The sequence below is a fragment of the Microtus ochrogaster genome, chromosome 7, assembly GCF_000317375.1.
Source record: "Microtus ochrogaster isolate Prairie Vole_2 chromosome 7, MicOch1.0, whole genome shotgun sequence".
Lineage (NCBI taxonomy): Eukaryota > Metazoa > Chordata > Mammalia > Rodentia > Cricetidae > Microtus > Microtus ochrogaster.
In genome coordinates, this window is record NC_022014.1 from 21,188,105 (window position 1) to 21,208,733 (window position 20,629).

At 48.1% G+C, this 20,629-nt stretch overlaps 1 protein-coding gene across 2 annotated transcripts in view; it reads left to right on the forward strand.

Moving 5' to 3' along the window:
- The window catches only part of Pipox (pipecolic acid and sarcosine oxidase), a 39,284-nt gene that overhangs the window by 10,576 nt on the left and 8,079 nt on the right, over positions 1-20,629 (forward strand). The window contains exons 1-2 of one of the 2 annotated variants that reach the window (XM_005349485.2): positions 15,600-15,777; positions 17,404-17,552. In XM_005349485.2, the coding sequence (XP_005349542.1) occupies positions 15,664-15,777; positions 17,404-17,552 (263 nt within the window). In that variant the 5' untranslated portion in view covers positions 15,600-15,663. Of the gene's footprint in view, positions 1-15,599; positions 15,778-17,403; positions 17,553-20,629 lie in introns of those variants that run through there. The other variant, XM_013347468.2, reaches the window with a different exon arrangement.

Below are 20,629 nucleotides of genomic sequence, written 5' to 3' on the forward strand. Positions count from 1 at the left end.
GTGCATCATTCAAAGAGCACAAAAGAGCACACAGCAAACAGTCTCTCCCAGGCCTCAAAGGCAGCTGATGCCATCAATAGCTTGTTTCGTGATACTTAAAAATAGCATTGTTTCTCTTTTCTGTTCATGTAGAAAATACAATAATTCCTGCAGAAGAAAATAAAAATCACATGTGCCACACTCCTCAGAGCTGAGCGCTCTGCACATTTCGGCGTCTAGCCAGTCTTTTCTCTCCACATAGATGGTTACAAGCTTGCGTAACCCAGTTTTATTACTTGTTTACATTAAATATGACTCTTCAGAAACAAAGATCAGAGAGGATGCATTCGAACTGGATAGAATTGGGGTACCCTGGGGAGACTGACGGCGTTATTTGAAATCCTTTCAGGATAAAAATGTATTTACGCTGTCTTACTTCCTCCTGATACTTTAATTGGTCCTAAATGATTGTTTATTGTGGTTCATTATTGTGATCTTAAGATGTTTTCAAGTTTTTCGTTTGTTTTAATTTAGATAGAGTATGACTGTGTAGTGCTGGCTGGCTGGCTGGCCTGGAACTCACAGAGATCTGCCTGCCTCTGCCTCCTGAGTGCTGAGCTGAAAGACATATGCACCACACCTGGCCTCTTTGTGAGCATTTGGAGCAAGTGAACTGCTGGGAAAAGATCCTATAGAACTGGGTGTGGGGGCACAGTCTTTAGTCCTAGCAACTTGGAGGCAGTGGTAGGCAGATCTCTGAGTTTGAGGACAGCCAGGGCTACACAGTGAAACCCTGTCTTAAAACAAAACAAAACAACAGCAGACAAGCAAACAAAAAGAGCATTAGGCTACGTGCAGTGGCACACATCTGTGATGTCAACACTCAGGAGCCGGAGGCAGGAGGATCATAGCAAGTGTGAGGCCAGCCTGGACTGTGCAGTGAGACCCTGCCTTAAAATGAAAAACATTATTTTAGAGGAAGAAAAGAAACTGCATATATGCTTTGTGAGGTTTTCTAATCCATAGTGTCAAATTTCTTTCCTTCTAGGTTGTCCTAATCTCTTACCCAACCCAAGCCCCAACTTCAGCCTCGTTCATCATAGGCCGAGGATCAGCTTAGGGAGGCTGAGAAGGAAGCAGGAGAGGTTGTTTTTTTTTTTTTCCTGACAGGATGCTATTTATTTATTTAACTACTTATTTTTATTTTATGTGCACTGGTATTTTGCTTGCATGTAAGCCTGTGTGTGAAGGTGTCAGACCCCTTGGAACTGGAGTTACAGACAGTTGTGGACTTCCATGTGGGTGCTGGAGCTTGGTCCTCTGGAAGAACAAGCAGCGCTCTAACCACTGAGCCATCTCTCCAGCCCCATCTGTTTATTCTTTGATACTAAGGATCCGACTAGTGACTTGTGCTCGCTAAGCAGGAGCTCTACCGCTGAGCCACAGCCCCAGACCTGGGGCAATAGTTTTCTCTAGTTCATTGGTAGGTGCTGGGGGAGCCTTTGTGGACAAATGGGAAGTTGATGGGACCTGGGTTATAGAATCTCCCAGCAGGAGGGGCAGGGGCCTCCAGGAGTCTGAATTATAAGGTCAAAGTGTTAGGTAGCCAGGACAGATCTAGACCGTTCCCCTAGATGCTCCATATCCCTGAGTGACTAGCGTAGAGCCAAAGGCACGGCTGTGATGGCTCTTTTCAGAGTCACATCTGGTTAGGTTCGTGTGGAACACTGGAAGACTTCTAGAACCAACATCTCCAGCCCCTGCCCTCTATGTCCAAACCCCCAGTTCTTTATCTGGTCTACAACCTTAGTCCCTAGAGCTTTCTGGCAAGTGGACCTGTGTCATCTGGAAGGACTTGTTGATTTAGTATGGAAAGAAGGCTTTCCTCTGGAGCCCTGTAAGAGAGATGCATAGTAGCTGAGGTTTTCTCCTGGTGGGGGTGGGGGAAGAAAGCCCAAGATTGCATCTCATTGGCGAGATGAATAATACATTTGAAGCATCTCGGCAAACTGTGTTTGATCCGCCTAAAGCTTCCACTGTTAACGCACTTCTCTTTATCCCTAGCGAAGGAGGGCTGGGAACTGTCAACATTTTCCTTTCTGCTTAATTTGTGCCCTCTCCATGAAGAGAAAAAACAGGGGTTTGGGGGAGAAGGGGGAGGCTGGGGAGGAGGGTGGTGACACATACTTCCGGAATAATGCAAGGAGCCTCAGCATCAGGGGGCTGCTCCCAGAGCCTGGGAACTTCTAGGGTTGGTAGGACAGAGCCAGGGAGTGCTGTTCCAGGGAGGGGGCTGTGCTGTGTGTGCTGGGACTTTGGGGGGGTGGGCTGTTTACAGGATGGTGGGTCCTTAAGAAGCTGGTTCCTGGTGGGGGAAGGTTGCTCCAGTTTCTTGGGGGTGGGAGATGGGGTGAGAGTTGGGAGGTTGAGGCTGGCTGGTTGCTAAGCACCCAAGATGCTTCTTTCATCTCACAGCAAGCAGAGAAGCCATGTCCAGGCTCAGGGACCAGCGCCATGTTTGTGTTTTAACCTACATGCTTCAGCCACTCTTCCTGTCTCTCCAAGGTGGTGGCCTCAGCACTAAGGGTCCTACCCAAGGCCTCTCTGGTAGTCAAGAGGGGACCCCTGGAAGTTCACATTTAAAACTTTTCACTTTTCCGTTACCGATTTTACTCTGTGTGGGAGTGTTTTGCCTGCCTGTATGTATGTACACCATGGAGGCTAGAAGAGGGTGTCAGATCCCCCAGGACTGGAGTTACCGATGGCTGTGAGCCACTGTGTAGGTTCTGGGAACCGAACTTGAGTCCAGGGAAAAGCAGCCAGTGCTCTTAGCGGCAGATCCAACTCTCCAGCCTCTGGACCTTCACATTCTTGACCACATTGCTGCTGCTTTGCCGAGTAGCCCGCAGTGCCCTGCCGCCCTCGGTCCTGTACTGCTGGGAACAAGAGGGAGGAAATTAGAAGCCCAGGCAATGGAAGGCCTCCTGGGTCTCCCTAACCTCTTCCATGCCTCAGTTTCCTTGTGTATAATAAAATGGAGATGCTCACGGTGACATTTCAAGATTGGGGTGACAATTCAGTAAGTGTCCTCAGGTCTCTGAGTACTCAGAACACAGGCTGCATCATGTACATTTTCTGACTTTTTTTCCCCTTAAAGATAGGGTCTCGTTATGTTGCCCAAGCTCTCCTACCTCCAACTCCTGAGCTCAAGAGACCTTCCTGACTCAGCTTCCTGAAAGGGTGGGACTATATGATGTGGCATCGTATGTGGCTGTGATTAGCTGTCATTGCTAGCCTTTCCACAGTCATGCACTGCTTCTCTCCCCAACCGACCCCAGAGCTGTCCCGTCCTCCTCCCCTGGAAAGGCTCCTTCTTCTGTTTCCATTCTGGCCCACCTAGCCCTTCCCTGGCCTTTTTTTCTTCTGTCCACCTTGATTGGGGCCCCGTAGTCACACTTCTGTAAACACTCCTGTTCCTGTAGGCTTCTTGGTATGGGAGCCTGTGAGATGCAGGAATGAACAGCTCAGGATGGAAAGGCTACCCAAGTCTACCCTCAGTCTGGCCTGCTGCAGCTGAGAACTGAGACTTAGGTACAGCAGTGAAAAAACATCCCAGAATCCTCAGGAGCTGCGGAGGAGGCAGGAGTACCCTGAAGGAAACAGAGGGTAGAGATTTTGGAGAGAGTTCAGGGGTGTCCTGGGAATGCTGGACCTCCCTGTAGGACAAATCAGGCCCAGTGGTTCTGGCAGCTTGACCTGCATGTCTGCCCAGAGCTCCTGGGCCCTTCTGTTCAGGCCTGACAACCCACGGAGGCAGCATTCTGCTTAGGAGCTTGAAGCACAGACGGGGAGGCGGGCATTGCAGAGAATCGATTTGCGGGAGCAGCGGGGGCTTTCTCTTCCTCCTTACTTCCCAGATCTTTGATCTCTTGTCGCCCCCCCCCCCACGCATCCCGCTCCATACTTCCATTCCTCTTTCCCCCTCCCCCTTCTTGCACTAGTTCAATCACTGCAGGCTCTGTTGGGGGAAGGGGGCCAGTTCTTTGTCTTTTTGTGTCCGGTGACTGGGTGGGTCTTAGCCTCCTGCTCAAGTTGTGAAGTAGGTTCTGGCCTCGGTGGGAGTGGGACACACACACACACACACACACACACACACACACACGGAAGAATCCAGAGCATCAGAGAGACCCTGTGGAAGACTGAGGTGGGGCGAGTCAGGGGCGACGAAAAAAGAGAATTCAGCAAAAAAAAATTTTTACAACCATCCAGCAAGTCTGCAAAAATGATCTTCCCCGCGGTCTTTCATTTATCTCATTATCTGACTCTTAATGTGCTCTTCCCCCCTTTCTTTTCTCGCCACACTTGGTGCAAAATCTTATTAGCTTTTTTTTTTTTCTGGCAGGGGCTTCATATAGTCTTTTTCATTACATTTCCTAATAAAAGCAATCACTAAGATGGCACGGCTGGAGGATTAAAAAAAACCACCTCAGCAGCCTCCTGGCTAGCAGAGGCCTGGCTCGCCACAGCCTTGCCTTGTTGCCAGGGGAGTGGGCCAGACCTGGAGGGCTAGGTCAGAGACACTTTGGTTAGGATGTAGAACATTCCAGAGCTGGGAGAGGGGCTAAGAGGGCAAAGCAACCAAGTCAAGATGCTACAGAAGGAAAGAGCGGGAGGAGGGACCCTTCTGGAGCTGCTGAGAGCAGCGATGTTAGATACCCATGTTTAACAGCGGAGCCCACCTATGTCCCCCTGAAGAGAAATTTTGATCTTTGTCTTTGGACTCTGGCCCACACTGTCATGGATTCTTTGAATAACATCGTTGATGACAGTCTCTCAGCTTTTGAAGAAGGTAGGTTGGATTTTGTTATCTGAACTCTGCTAAAATTTTCATAAAACATATTTAAGAGAAAATTTAGCATTTAATTATTTTGAAATTCACACTGTTATGTCACCCTCTCCAAAACTCTTTTCATCTTCCCAAATGGAAATTCTATACCCACCCCACCCCCCTAACATCCCCCCCTGCTCTTTCGCCTCAGTGAAGCCCCTATTCTAGATAGCCTTTGTTAATGCAACGTTTTCATCTTGTGTCTGCCTGTTTCACTCAGCACAATGTCCTCAATGCTCACCCAGGCGGTGAGATGGAAGAGAAAGTGACCCCACCTGCTTTGTGTGTGGGGTGTGTGTGTATGTGTGTGTGTATACACGCGCACGTATGATGTAGGCATATGCCCGTGAGTGTAGGTGTCCACAGAGGCCAGAGGTTCACATCTCCTGAGCTGTAGTTACAGTTTGAGCTGCCTGATGTAGGTACTGGGAACTGAGAGCCAGCAGCAAGCGCTCTTAACTACTGAGCCATCCCTCCAGCCCTAGAAGTGACCCCTTTTTAAGGCTGAATGATATTCTTTTGCATGAATTGCCAAATTTTGTTTATTCCACCTTAAAAAAAAAAACTTCCAGCTTTAAAAATATTTTCCATACAAGAAAGCTGATGAGACCCCTCCTGGGACCCCTCTCACTGAAGTGGGCATTCTTCTGCCCTTTGGGAGTTTGCACCTCTTCTCTGCTAATAAACTTGTGTCCCATCATTGAATAACTGAGTCCCTGAAGGCTGACCAGGAATGCTGCTTGGCTCAGCATTTGGTTTGGGGGAAGGGCCACTAGTGACAGGAACTCAGGTCTGACAAAGCAAGCCAAAGGAGAGAAAATAAAAGCCTATAAAGCAACAAGATATTTTATTACCTGGGTTATAAACTGACCCTGAAGGTTTGCATACATCACCCTGTAGGATGATTTGGGTCACACATTAAGGATGCTGGGTTTTTAGCCTCATAACTTCTGAAGTCTTTGAAGAGAATGACCATTTTGAAACATTTGGTTGCGTGAGACTAAAAATAAGGGTACAACCAGGTGTGGTGGCACATACCTTTAACCTCAGCATTTGGGAGGCAGAGGCAGGCAGATCTCTGAGTCTGAGGTCTGCCTGATCTACAGAGTGAGTTCCAGAACAGCCAGAGCCACACAATGAAACCCTGTCTCAAAAACCCCAAATAAATAAATGAATAAATAAATAAATAGTCAACAAAGGTCGAATTATGAACAACCTTTATTTTATTTTTTTAAATATTTATTTATTTATTTGTTATGTATACAATATTCTGTCTGTGTGTATGTCTGCAGGCCAGAAGAAGGCACCAGACCTCATTACAGATGGTTGTGAGCCACCATGTGGTTGCCGGGAATTGAACTCAGGACCTTTGGAAGAGCAAGCAATGCTCTTAACCACTGAGCCATCTCTCCAGCCCCATGAACAACTTTTAAATGTCTTGTTTAGGGACTACTCAGGCCATCCCTCATGGACTGATGTGTTCCCATGGGCTTGGTTGGGATGGCATGAGCCAGTCACAACCAGCCATTTGCCGGGATTAGAGACTGTCACAGGAACATCAGGGCCAATGCAGAAGGTATGTCTACAGATGAGCTTCCTCCTAGAGCAGTTCCTGCGCGATCTCAGCTGCTGGCTCAGTTAGTGGGGTACTATCTTCAGTCTGTGAGACCTTCTGAGATCCTCTTACCTTCCTTTCTTCCCATTCTCCTCCGGGGCCTTTCGGGCTCTGAAGCTCTGCCAGCCCCTACCCTGCCTCGCTTCTCAGAGAAAAGAGCCTGCAGGTCAGAAAGAGCCTGGCTGAGGCTTTTGCCTTCCCTCAGGCTGTGATATAGACTCTTGAAAGACTGGCTTGCTCTGATTAAAGATGCATTTTCTCTCTTCACCTAAGTGGAGGGTGTTTTCCACACCGTTTGGCCTTTTCCTTACACACTGGCAGACAGAGAAGACCGCACCCCCATCCCCTTCCACTTTTCTAGATCCTTCCTTTTCTCCTCTGGAGAGACTGCCCCTCCCTTTGTCAATACTCTTGGGAGCTTTTCGTTTCCTTGGCTCCCTATCAATCAACTGGAGGCAAACCCTGGGTGAGCAACAGCAGTAACCAACAGCTGCCGGGGCAGTGGGAACTTCATTTCGGCTTTGACATTTATAGATGTGGCACAGAATACCAGGAGGGGCTGGAATGAATCAAACAGTCTCTCCGAGGGTCCCCAGGGCTGCTTTAGACTGCTTTAGACTCCCTTCCCATCAGGAGATGGCCATCTTCTCTCTCTCTCTCTCTCTCTCTCTCTCTCTCTCTCTCTCTCTCTCTCTCTCTCTCTGCAGGAGTGTGTGCTGGTGTGTAACACTGAATGTGGAGCTCAGCAGTGTGCGACAGAGTGAGCCACAGTCTTTGCCTTAGCTTCACAGAAGACACCAGGACCCAGTGGCACACTGAGGGAGGCTGGGGAGAAGTCCTGGGTGCTGGCTCCACACTGTACCTATCGGTTTCCTCATCTGTGAATTATGTTTTTAATTTGTTTTGTTTTGTTTTGTTTTGAGACAGTGTTTCAACTATGTAGTTCTGGCTGGCCTGGAACTTAATAGAGAGATGAGGCTGGCCTTGAACTCTTAGAGGCTTATCTTCCTCTGTCTCTAAGCTACAATATATACACATGTTCATATACATACATATATACATACATACATACATACATACATACATACATACATACATACATACATACATGCATGCATGCCTCCTTAGTTGGGTATGTTGGCACACATAATCCTAGCATCTGGGAATCTGAGACAGGAGAATCACTTCAAGTTTAAGGCCAGTCTGGACAACATGATAAAACCCTGTCCAATGAGAAAAGTGGGGCCAGGGTAGGGGAAGGGTGTGCAGGAGGAGTAGCTCAGCAGTTGGGAGCACTTACTGTCTTTCCAGAGTTCAGTTCCCAGCACCCATGTTGGTGACTTATTAACTCCAGCTCCAAGGGATCTCTTACCTTCTGGCCTCTGAAGGTACACACACACATGCAGCATACACACACACACACACACACACACACACACACACACACACAAATAAAAATAAGTAGAAAGAGAGGAAGGGAGGAAGGAAGGGAGGGAGGGAAGGAAAGGAGAAAGGAAGAAAGGAAGAACCTGCCAGTTGGCTTTACAGGGCTGTTGCTGGTGACGGGCTGAGACACCTAGGAAGTGACCACTCTGAAACCTGCAGCAAGCATCTTTGAAGGAGTCACGATGAGATGAGGACAAGCCTTCTGAGGTGTCCACAAGCACAAACTTTCCTTATGACATTCTTATTTGTGTGCATGGGGTGCAGGGAACAGGGATACTTGACACTGTTGTGTCAGAGAACAACTTTCAGGAGTTGATTTCTCTCTTTTCATCTTGTGGGTCCAGGGGCTTGAACTTGGGTCTTCAGGCTTGGCAGCAAGCCCCTTTGCCCACTGAGCTATCCCCCTGACTTTCTGAGGCAGCTCCCTATAGACCTTTCCTAGCCTATTCCAGGAACCTCTGCTTTCTTCTTTCCTTTGAGAATTCTGGGCAAGATGCCCTGAGATTCTGTTCCAAACACAGCTGGAATCATCCCAATGTCTTTTCTAAACCTTTCTTTCTCTTGCCCCCCTAAACAGCGAGCAAATATAGGTGGACAAATGTTCAAAGGAGAGACTGCCAGGGAGTGGGGGCAGGGAGACCGGGAGGCTGAGAGGGGCTGCCAGCCACTATGAAGCAGGAAGCTGGTAGCAGCTGGTTACAACTCACCATGCCACTGAGAACCCAGCAGGCTCCTTTTAAGGTTCTGTCGAGAACCCTGCTAGTGAGATGAAGCTCAGCATGGGTCCCACAACCTCCTTTTCTTTATATTCTTGGAATTTCCAGGCACTGCTCATGACCTTTCACCTGTTCTCTAGCTTCTCTGTGGATTTGGATTCTATCTAAGCCAAGGGTGGGCCGTGGCTGAGCGTGAGGATGTAGGCAGGATGCTGATGATGCCCAGAGCCTATTCCTGGGTCCCATCAGGACCGCAGTGATCTGCACAGCATTTCTTCCTAAGCCTTTCCTATACATAACAAGATTCCACCCAGCTACACTCCCCAGAGGCAGCTGCTGGCGCTTCTTGTTACAGGAACCAAGAAAACCCTGATTTTCTTTAAACATTTGCTCAACACTTTCTTTATTGAGGTTAGGTTCTGCACGGGGGTGGGGGTGCGGGACAATGAATGCTAGACTGTGGTGTTCTGTACCATTTGGGATGGTGGGCCATTATGCACCCCATTCTTCAAAACATGCGCAGGAAGCAGGACCCTGTCTCAGCTAAAGACAATTAACCTTGGGGTCACAGCCTACACCTGCTCCTTATCTACATTGGCCTTCTTTTAAACAAACACAGTGGTTTCCTAAAGGCAATCTCTTCAGCCATATTCCTCCTGCACTTATTTCAGTTCAGGACGGTGCCTCAATGTCCATGCATACTGGTCCCCAGCGAAAGCCTGGCTGTCCCCAGCAAAAGCCTGGCCGCCTCACACGAAGTCAGCGCTCCTGTTGGCTGTTATGATGAGATTGCCACTTTTGCTGCCCAAGGAGGAAGGTGGTCATTTTTGCTGATAATTGTCATTGTTCTTCTCCACCACTGATATCTAGGAAGGAAGGGGACTGGGTAACATGAGCGTGGTATAAACAGAGGCCATCCTGGAGAGTTTATGCATCTGAAGTTCAGTGATTGAACAAGAACCACGTCTGGAAGCCTGAGCATGGTAAGCCAGGTTATTTAGGCCAACCACGCCAGTAAACAATGGAAAATTCTAGATAACAAGGACACCTTTAAAGCCTTGAACAGTTAATGACATAGCAAGATGTTAACAGGCTAAACCGGACAGCGGTGGTGGCGCACGCCTTTAATCCCAGCACTTGGGAGGTAGAGGCAGGTGGATCTCTGTGAGTTCTCGAGGCCAGCCTGGTCTACAGAGCTAGTTCCAGAACAGCCAGGGCTACACAAAGAAACCCTTTCTTGAAAAAAAACAAAAAACCAAAACAATAACAACAGCAGCAGCAGAAAACCCCACGTCATTTTTAGTATAGTTGGTTATCCCAGTAAACTCTGAGAATGCCCCGACCCTCAGTGCATAGGGTTCAAGCAGGATTTTGTTTCTGTTAGTCAAGGGTTCTTTTGTTCAGCTATTCAGCTATATTCCCAGCCCTTAGTTCTTGGAGACTGGGTTTTTCTATGTATCTCAGGCTGGACTTGAAGTGACAATTCCTGCCTCAGCCTCCCACTACAGACATTGTGCCTCCATGGTCAGCAAGAGTCTTTTATACTCCCCACCCCTCGATAACAGGGTCTTTGTGAAGCTCAGGCTAACTTCAAACTTGCTATGTAGCTGAGGATGGCTTGGACTTTCTGATCCTTCTGCCTTAGCTTCTCTAGTGCTTGGATTACAGGTGTGTGCCACTATGCCAGGCTCAAGAGTGTCCTTTTATAGTTGTGTCCCAACTCTGTCAGACGGAAAGATGATTTAATATTTCCGCAGAGCCGTCAGTCCTAATTCCCAGGACTTTCATTTATCTCCCGTCCCTGGAATCAGCCTAGAGATTTCACTGCTGTAGAGTCAACTCTGATAGTTGCCTTTTAATAAATACAAAATCAGAGGGACAACAGGAAGCGAGATCCAGGGCCTCTGTATGCACCAACTCAAGGAGGAGTCTACCCTGGGCAGCTCAGGGAGGCAACCCTTCCTTGTTGAGTACCCAATACCAGAACAGTGAGAGACTCCTGGGAATCCAGGGTGTCTGTTATAACTAGAGCACCCTGTCACCCATCACAAGCATGCATGGGTGCTGTTTCTGTGCCAAATGCCTCCTTTATACCATGTATACTACACAGCCATCACACAAATGTGCCGGCTCTTTATGATTGATGTGGATCGCCAAAATAAAGGAAATGAAACTGCCAGGTTGTTATATAGGAACACACACACACACACACACACACATGGAGTACATACTGTATAAGCATGTTTGTATACTCACAGAACATCTCTGAAAGGACACAAAAGACAATAGCAACAGTGTTGCATCTGATAGGCAAACTGAGCTCTGGGAATAGGTGGCAAAGGAGATTCTTTCCACGGTGTCCTCTTTTGTACATTTTACTGTTGTTCCATGTGTATGTATTACCTGTGAAAAATGACAATAGAAAGAAGACTCCCTCCTTTTAAGAGGCGTAGGGGGAAGGCAGACGTGCAAACAATTACAGCACAATGTGAGTATTGTTAGCATGGACTCTGCAGGATAGGGAGACAGTGTAGGAAAGACTGCATCTGCTTGGGGGTGCCTGGGGGTGCCTGGGAGTTTGAAATAATCAGGTGAGTGCTGGAACCTCTCTCCACTCAGCGGGGCTAGGGTGCCAAGAGCACAGAGAGAAAGGATCAGAGGTGGAGCTGCGGGAGCCAGCAGAGGTCAGAGGGAAAGCCACCTCGTGTGCCGAGCTAAGGAGTTCAGATTTTTATCCTAGCAGGAAAGGGCAGCTATGAAGAAAAATTTAACGGGGGCGGGGAGGTAACCTGTACAGATTTGCCATTTAAAGAGATGGGTAGATGATCAGACCTAAGGGGAGCAGAACTCGGGGGTCGGGGCAGCGATCAACCTGAGATAGGACAGCCGGCGGGTGGGTCGGCGATGTGCATGGAAAGCGCTCACAAAGCCTGTTCTTTGCATTCCCACATTCGGCGTCCTCTGAGCAATCAGGGCCCCAGGCACCCCAGCAGCGGGCAGGATCTGCCCTCAGGGTAGGACTCATCCCTGCCTGCCTGCCTCCTGGCCCTAGGTTTCAGCTCCTTGGCAAAGTGGGGCAGGGAAGAAAAAAGCAGAAGGCTCTCCGTTCCCTCCTAGTTCTCTCGTATTTATTCCACGCTCTTTCTCCATTCGGGTCCTCTCATTATTTCTGAGCTGTACAGCTTGCTGCTTGCCTGACTCGCTTCTTCCACCCCTGTCTGCAAAGTGTCAATCAAGCTATCGGATGAGCAGTTCAGACTTACACCCTCGGCGCCTGTGCCCCAGGACACGAGCCGCGACTGCTGACACACACAAGCAGCAAGGTATAGGGCTGCTGGCTCGCCCTTTAATAGTCCTCCGATCCAGAATAGGGTGTTAAAATGGAATTTGAGGGGATCGCTTCTCTCTGCCTGCTTCTGTCAGGACATTTGCAAGGACGGGCAATCCTCTGTGAGAGAGGGGAAGCCTTTAGAAGCAGATTTGCTTTTCATTTCAAGGTTGGGCCGTGGCCAGTGGCGGCTTTCGGCGGAGCCGCTGTTTGAAATTCTTAACTAGAAGCAGAATGCTTGAGTCCAGGAATCCAGGGCAGGCTTGTGAAGTAGGGACGGGGAAATGGGATTGTCATTTTATCTATGAAGGGATATTATATTAAACGGGAGGTGGCGGGGTGGGGGGAGGATACAGAGTGACTTCCCTGGAGGACTGAACAATGTCGGTAGCTAGAAGAACTGCAATTAGAACAAAGAAAGAACTTCCCAGGCCCTGGAACCAGTGACCAGGGAGATGGGAAGCAGCCGCGTCCCCCAGGGATTTCTCCTTCTTTGACAAACTGTGAATGGAGGCACCATTTTTATAGAATACAGGAACTAATGAGCATTAAGATCAACGACCTCACCCATTTCTTCTTAGATCTTTGATCAGCATGCACAGAGATCACTCCTGTGATCAGCGTGTGTCATGTGTTCTGTGTCTCTGTCAGTTTCATGCCTGCATTTCTACAAAGCAGGGTCCTCACGCCTGCTATCTGGAATAGCCAGACGGTATTGCAGTGTGTCAACATGTCAGCGTTTGCTTAGCTACTCCCTGTTGCTGGATCGTTTCTTTCTTTTTTTTTTTTAAACATTATAAAAGCATAGATATGCATATCTTCATACCAATGCCTTTTTCTCCCCCTGGGGAGTGGTCGTCAAGGCAGAATATTTGAACTATTTCTATCCTATTGTGCGTGGCCCCAGAATATTCCACAGGATCAAATCCAAATTGCTACCTGCAACATGGACAACACAATATGATTGTATCATTTTCATTTTTGTTTATTTAATAGACACATAATAGTACCTTAGAGTTATTTAATTCCCTTCTCTTTGACTGCTGGTGGAACTGGGCACACTTCCATGCAAGGATTTATTGCCTGCTTTTCCTTGCGTGCAAGCTGTTCATCTCTGCTGACATCTTATAAGAAATCCAGGGGCTGATCTTATATATTTCTATCAAGCCCTTACACACGCGGGGTACCATATTTTTCTTGGTTATATCTGCTATTATTTTACTGTAAGGGATCTGTCCAGTGGTGAGGCAGATGCTATCCTGACTTCTGTGGGGTGGGGAGACAGAGTGCCATGACCTTTAGACTCAAGAAGGATTTTTCTTTTTCTTTTCTTCTCTTTGGGGAAAAAAAACCAATCTAATCAGATGGCAGTCCCTCCTTGGGCTTCTATGCCCAAGGGAAGGAAGGGCTGGCCAGAAGACAGCTGGTTGCTAAGGCTACTCTGGGTGTTGTCTGTGGCGTAGAAGTGTTGCTGGGGGCCTCAGTCAGCCGCTGTGCTGAGCTGAAGCAACTCCCTGCGGTCATATGTGCACACCACGTCACTCTGTCTCTTTCTTGTGTGGCCATCAGAAAAACTGCAAAACACTATGATTGGAAACTTGACTCTAACTCCGGTGGATTGTCACAGTAACACTGTGGTGAAGGGGACGTGTCCTGAGGTTGGGCATGGGGCTCAGTTGATAGGGTCTGTGGCTAGTGTGCTCAAAGCCCTGGGTTTGATCCTAGCACTTTTTTTTTGGAGATGGGATTTCTATGTGGAACTGTGGCTGTCCTGGGACTCACTCTATAGACCAGACTGACCTCTAACTCATAGAGATCTGCCTGCCTCTGCCTCCTGAGTGCTGGGATCAAAGGTGTTCACCACCACCGCCCAGCCCCCAGCACCATTTTAAACCAAACAAGCTGATAGGATCTATATACTCCCAGGAGGCAGACACAGGCAGAAGAACCAAAAGTTCAAGGCCACCTGCTGCTGCAAAACAAGTTAGAAAGCAGTTAAGCGACACATGAGACCCTGCACACACAAAAGAAATAGAAATAACAAGAACAAGTGAATTTCGGAGCAGACAGGCCTAGGCTCATGTCTCAGCACCTGGGTATACTGGGTATGGATGGGGCTTTGGGTAGATCCTGCCATCTTGGGCTGTGTAGTGGTATTTGAGTTATGACTATATAAACAATCATTCTCAAAAGTTAGTGTCTTAAAACCAGCATTTTATTCTACCTCATAAAACCGAGGAATATTGATGCAGCTCGGCTGAATGATGTTGGGTCATGGGGCTCTGACTGGGTCACTCTAGCATTCAATTGGCCTAGGCATGAGGTCCAAGATGGCTTCTCTCTTACGTGTGGCTCTCTGTGTCATCCTGGGGCTTCTTCATCTGCCGTCTCCATGGCTGAACTTCTAACACGGCAGTTCAGGGTCTAAGAATACGTTCTCCAAGGCAAGAGGAGGACGTTGTTAGAAGGCTTAGGCCAGAAAGAGTTTGGCGGTCACCACATTCTATCGGGAAAGTGTGTGTGTGGGGGGAAAGACTGTCAAAGAACTTGAGGCTATCTTCAAGCTGCCAAAAATGAGGATAAAAATACACAAAAAGATGAGAATTTAATGAGATAATGTATTCAGAGGCAAATTTACCAGGAAGCTAATAAAACCTCAACCATAGGGCTCCCTCATTGAGCGGTCTCTCCTACGAGAGGGAATTCTGCCATCTAATTTTGCATGACTAATTTTTTCTTTCTTTTTTTTTCCTCTTTTATTTTTAGTGCTGGGGATTAAACCCGAGACCTTAAGCATGCTAAACACAATACTTTCCGTTGAGCTATGCCTTTATTCCCCTCTCCTTTTATCTTAAAATGGACCTCCAAATTATATAAGAATCAGGACCTGCCAACCCTGGCTCTGTCCCCAATGCCTTTAACAATACCCATTGAGCCTGCTGCCTGGCACAGAAGGCTTCACTACACATAGCCCCTATGTGTGCTGGGCTGGCACCTGGATCCCTTGTGCCTGAGGACAAGGTTCCTCCTCACTGTCCTATCCCACTCCCGCTCCCCACCCCACCCCCAGGATCATTTATTCTCTGTTTTCAACATGAAAGTAGAACACACTGAGAATGATTTCATAATCACAAAACTGCCCTCCCAATTGGCCTCTGCATCTACCCCCTGACCTCACCACCCACCAGGGAGGAGGGCCAGACCCTGGGCATTCTGCCAAGTTCTTCGCTGGCCCTGTAGATCTCTAGAGGGAATCAAGCTGCAGAGGGGGAAGCCAGCAGGGGGAGGCAGCATTCCCGGTGCCCGGCTTGGTCTAGGAGGCATTGAAATTCCAGGGCCGAAGTCCTGAGACAAAGATCATAATGAGACAGGAAGGTGGCATAGGAAGGAGCCCATTTGCATGACAATAATTGAGCCAAGAATAGCAAGTTAGAGGATGCAAGGGTGAGGCTGGCAGCTGAGCTGGGCTAAACCTCACAAATCAGTCTACCCAGCTCTGCTCCGCAGGGGAGGCAGAGGCTGAGCCCTGTGCCAGGCTTTTGGAAGGGAAGGAAAGACAAGGACACGGTCACCAGGGGATTGTGGGAACTCTGGCCAAACTGAACTTTGCCTTCCTTCTCCTCTAGCCAGGAGGCTGTCTTTGTTTGCTTTCTCCTTCATGCATTTGTGGCTGAAGGACTAAGCGGACATCATGGCTGCTCAGAAAGATCTCTGGGATGCTATTGTGATCGGGGCAGGCATCCAGGGCAGCTTCACTGCATACCACCTGGCCAAACACTCGAAGAGGGTCCTCCTGCTGGAGCAGGTACACTGTCCCTTCTGCTGTACAAGACTGTCTTTTCCTTTTTCCTCACCTAGGGAGAGCTTTTCAGAACTTGCAGGCTATGGGTGAAGTCAAAGGCTGAACGCACGGATTCTGTGCACTTCCTAGTTTAGCTACTTCTCGTGAATCTTGACAATTGAAAGGAAAGTCCCACTGTCGTCCATATGGAGTTTCTTGGTATATTCTTTTTACTGCCTCTCAATTCCTGCCCTGGATCAAGCAAGAAGTGTCTTATCTCTCTTCTTTCTTGCTACCCTGTCTTTTCTGTGCCCAAACTGTTGATCCAACCCAGAAAAAGAATCAGTTCTGCTCTGGGTAACCTTAAATAAAGATGGTTTTGCCTAGAAGCAAAGCCTGGTTCAGGTCCAGCTTCGGAGGAAGGTTTCTTCCTCCATTCTCCCCGCCCCCCCCTTCTCCTTCCAGAACCTAGCGGGAGCCTCTGTTGATTCCACTGCCTTTGGGGAATAGCAGCCTCTTTGCTTGACTCACAGGAACTAAGACTCGGGTCTTCTTTTCCTCAAAGGAAAGGTGGTCACATGACTACTGCAAATGAGGGTGGCACTGGGAACCTGCAGGACCCCCTTGGGGGCAGGGCCTACATTGTCCATCACTTGGGGTTTTCTACTTCCATGGCTTCTCCCTTTCCATTCCGCCTGCAGCTCTCCAAGCTGGTTACCACTTACTCTTCCTGAAATGGTTAGAAATTGCCTTCAATTTCTCTATCCGTTTCCCCAGAGCCCAAGGGATTCCTATCACATCCCTCAGGAAGCTCCCCATTTTCTTCACACACACCCGCATCCTGAGCACCAATCCCAAGGTAGTTAGTTATTCCGAGTAACGGGAAGACTCCGTGAGATGGCATTTTCTTCTGATCCATAAAATCAAGGGGCTAGAGAGGCATGATCTGGAAGGTTCTTTCTAATTCTGCTCTCCTAGGAGTCTAACTGGGGTGGAGCACAATGGAAGATTGCTAACAAAGGGGCTAGCGCTAGCGGCTGTGAGAGTCATTTCTTAAAGGGAGAGCTCAGCTCGCTCAGGGCTTCTGAGACGCTGCTGGCCCGATTGCCGGGCCAGTCAGTGGGCTGCAAGGAGACACTGGAAGGATTGTATAAAAACATATGAAAATAGCTAGGCCTGGTGATGGGGGACTCAGATCCCAGGTACTCAGGAAGCTGATGCAGGAGGATTGCAAGTTTAAAGCCTGCCTATGCCATATAACAAGACCGTGTCTCAAAATAAAAAGTAAAGGGCTGGAGAGATGGCTCAGAGGTTAAGAGCACTGCCTGCTCTTCCAGAGGTCCTGAGTTCAATTCCCAGCAACCACATGGTGGTTCACAACCATCTATAATGGGATCTGGTGCCTCTTCTGGCAGAACACTGTATACTTAATAAATAAAATCTTTTAAAAAAAATAAAAAATAAAATAAAAAGTAAAAAGAGAGCTAGGGCTCAGCTGCACAGCACTCGCCTAGTGTGGGCAAGGCCAGAGGTTCAACCCCCAGGATCTGAAAAAGAGAAACATTTGAAAGATGAGCTGGCTCCCAAAGGGCAAAGGGAGGATTGAACAAAGGGCAGTAGCTTCTCTTGTCTCTCACCTCCTGCTTCTAGTTCTTTCTTCCGCATTCCCGTGGAAGCTCACATGGACAGAGCCGCATAATCAGAAAGGCTTACCCGGAGGACTTCTACGTGAGGATGATGGATGAATGCTACCAGACGTGGGCCCAGCTGGAGCGCGAGGCGGGAACCCAACTGCACAGGTGGGCAAGTGGGGAAGACCTCGAATGTCGGGGATCTACCCCTCCGGATGCTTTGGATATTTAACGCTGGAAGGTGTGATTTAGAAGTGCACCTGGAAGGACTCCGCCTAGGGGGAGGTGCCAGTCCTAAGAAAGCCTCCTGCTCACTGCCAGTCTCTCCACCAGCCCTACTGGTCCCCTGCCAGCTCTGAGTTCCAGGCCTGCCCTCCATCAGACTCTGTGTCCAAGGCTGGTACAGATTGTGTTCTGAAAACCCACTGTGGGCAGATAGCTAGAGCAGGGCAGGCCTGCATGGAGCCTTCTGGTGGAGTCAAAATGGAAGAAGCAGTGTACATATCCTGTCCTGGAACTCGCTCTGTAGACCAGGCTGGACTCGAACTCACAGAGACCCGAGTGCTGGGACTAAAGGCGTGTGCCACCACAGCCCGGCTGCATTATTACTCATGTCCTAACTTTAAAAAAATTACTTATGCATACTTTATGTGTATGAATGTTTGTCTACGTATATGTAGATGCAACAACATGTGTGCCTTGTGCCTGGTACCCAAGGAAGTCAATAGAGGGTGTCAGACCTTGGGGCTGGACTTACAAACACGGCGAGCTCCCGTGTGAGTGCCAGGAATTGATCCTGGATCCTCTGCAAGAGCAGCAAGTACTCTTAGCCATCGTGCCATCTTGTCTACCCCCTAGTATCCTATCTTTTTACACTGAGTCCTCACCCCCATAACAACCCACAAATGCATTTTATTGATACAGCATCTCCTGGGAACAAAATGAGAGTGTCCCACGGGCCAGACAGTTTGCCAGGATGTGACCCCGTAGCAGTACCCTGTTGGCCTGTGGTTCTCTCCAAACTTGAGGGCTCACTGACCCTTCAGACACCCCTAAGGAAGGAAGCAGAAACCACTCCTGCACCCACTCTTTCCTCTGAACTCTTAGCTGAACTCCCTTTACATAACCCTGACTCTACCCTACAGGGTGGCAGTTATTTTAATGGCTGTGAACCAAGAGGTTACTGTTCTGTTACGAAAACACCATTAACTTAAGAACAAAGTGAAATCCATTATGCAAATACAACCAGGGCAACTAATTAAGGATTTATTCAGAGACAGAGAATATACCCAGCACCCAAATAAAGGAGAATGTCTTTCTGAGGAGTGGCCTGGCAAAGGGACCCTTCTCTGGCAGTTGGCTGGAATTACTACTGACCATGTTGAGGTAGGAGACGTGCCTGAGGTCTTGGAGGGCACAAGTCTGCCCAGCCAATGTTGAAGGATGGGGCAGTCATGAGATGTCTGGAGTCACAATTTGAGTCTGACTTCCTGCCTCAAATCCTACCAGCTACATGGTGATTGTGTGTGTGTGTGTGTGTGTGTGTGTGTGTGTGTGTGTGTGTGTGTGTTTGTCTGTGTCTGTGCCTCTCTCATAGGGAACTGTGAAGGTGAAATGAGACCCTGGAGGTCTTTCCCCCTATTCTCGCCAGGTGCATCCTGGATCTGTGGGCCTAAACAGGAAACAAAAGAGATGCAGCAGAGACTGGGGGTATAGCTCAGTTGGTAGAGTGCTTGCCTAGCTTGCCCAAAGCCCTGGGTTTGATCCCCAGCAGCCCCATGCTACTGGGCACGGTGGTATAGCCCTGTAATCCCTGCCCTCAGAGACAGAGACCAGAGGAATGGTACAGTAGCTAAAAGAGTTGCACAGACTTGAGGACCAGAGTTTGGGAGTCCCTGCATCCATGTATCGAAGTCTAAAGAGATAAGAAACACGTCTGGTCCCAGGCATTTCAGGAAGGGCCATTCCTCCACACATACAGCTCTCTTAGTTCATGTCACAACTTTATAAAAGGGAAAAGGGCAGCTACTGAAGGTTAGGGTTCTCTCTCTCTCTCTCTCTCTCTCTCTCTCTCTCTCTCTCTCAGCCTTGGGTTCTACTGAATCATAGGGTGTTGAGGACTGCAGGCGTGTGCCACCATTGGCCATGTAGTTGTCATAATATATTACTCTAAATCACTGAATTACTGTGCTCTTGGATTGTAACAGGGGTCAGCAAACTTCTTCTGTGAGCCACACAGTAAGTATGTTAGGCTTCCCTGGCCATATGGTCTCTCTTGCAAATATTCAAGTCTGCTATTGTAGTGTAAAAGCAGCCAAAGATGCAAATAAATGAACCTGGATGTGTTCCAATAAAACTTTATCTAAAAAAAATACTTTATTTCAAGATACTGAAATCTGAATTTCATATTATTTCTTTGTGGCTTTTAAGGGTTTATTTTTACATTTTTAAAAGATTTTATTTTTCTTATTTTATGTGTTTGAGTGTCTTGCCTGCATATACATGTGTGCAACTCATACATGCCTGCTGCCCTTGGAGGCACCAGAAGAGGGAATTTGACTCTTGGAAATGGATGCTCAGATAGTGGGAGCCACCATGCGGGTGCAAGGAACTGAACCCAGATCTTCTGCAGGAGCAACAAGTGCTCCTAACAGCTGAGCCATCTCTCCCACCCTGTTTTTATATCTATGCGTGTTTTGTCTACATATGTGTATGCACCATCCATGTATCTGGTGCCCAGGGAGGCCAGAAGAGGGCATTTTATCCCCAAGACAGATACACTTGTTAGTCATCACGTGGGTGCTGGGAACTGAACCTGGGTCTTCAGCAGGAGCAGCCAGTGCCCTTAGCCACTGAGCCATCTCTCCACATACCCTCCTTTTTGAGACAAGGCTCTAATTTGTAGCTGGTCCCAGACTCACTGAGTAGCCCAGGCTGACTTCAAATGTGAGCTTTCCCTCCCTGCCTTAGTCTCTGGAGTGGTTCTGGGCATGAACACCAGCCTGCTCGTGATTTGTGTGCCTTGAAATGGAATCCTGCTTTACATTTTTAAAAATCAACCACTTAAAAAATAATAAAAATCATCTTAACTTGCGGACTAAATAGACATGAAGCTAGATTTAGTTCAAACTGTCTATGTTGCCCATGCCTGTCTCCAAGCACATCCAGGCCTAAAATGCATCTGGGCTGCACCCTTTTTTTTTTTTTTAAATATTTATTTATTTATTGTATATACAATATTCTGT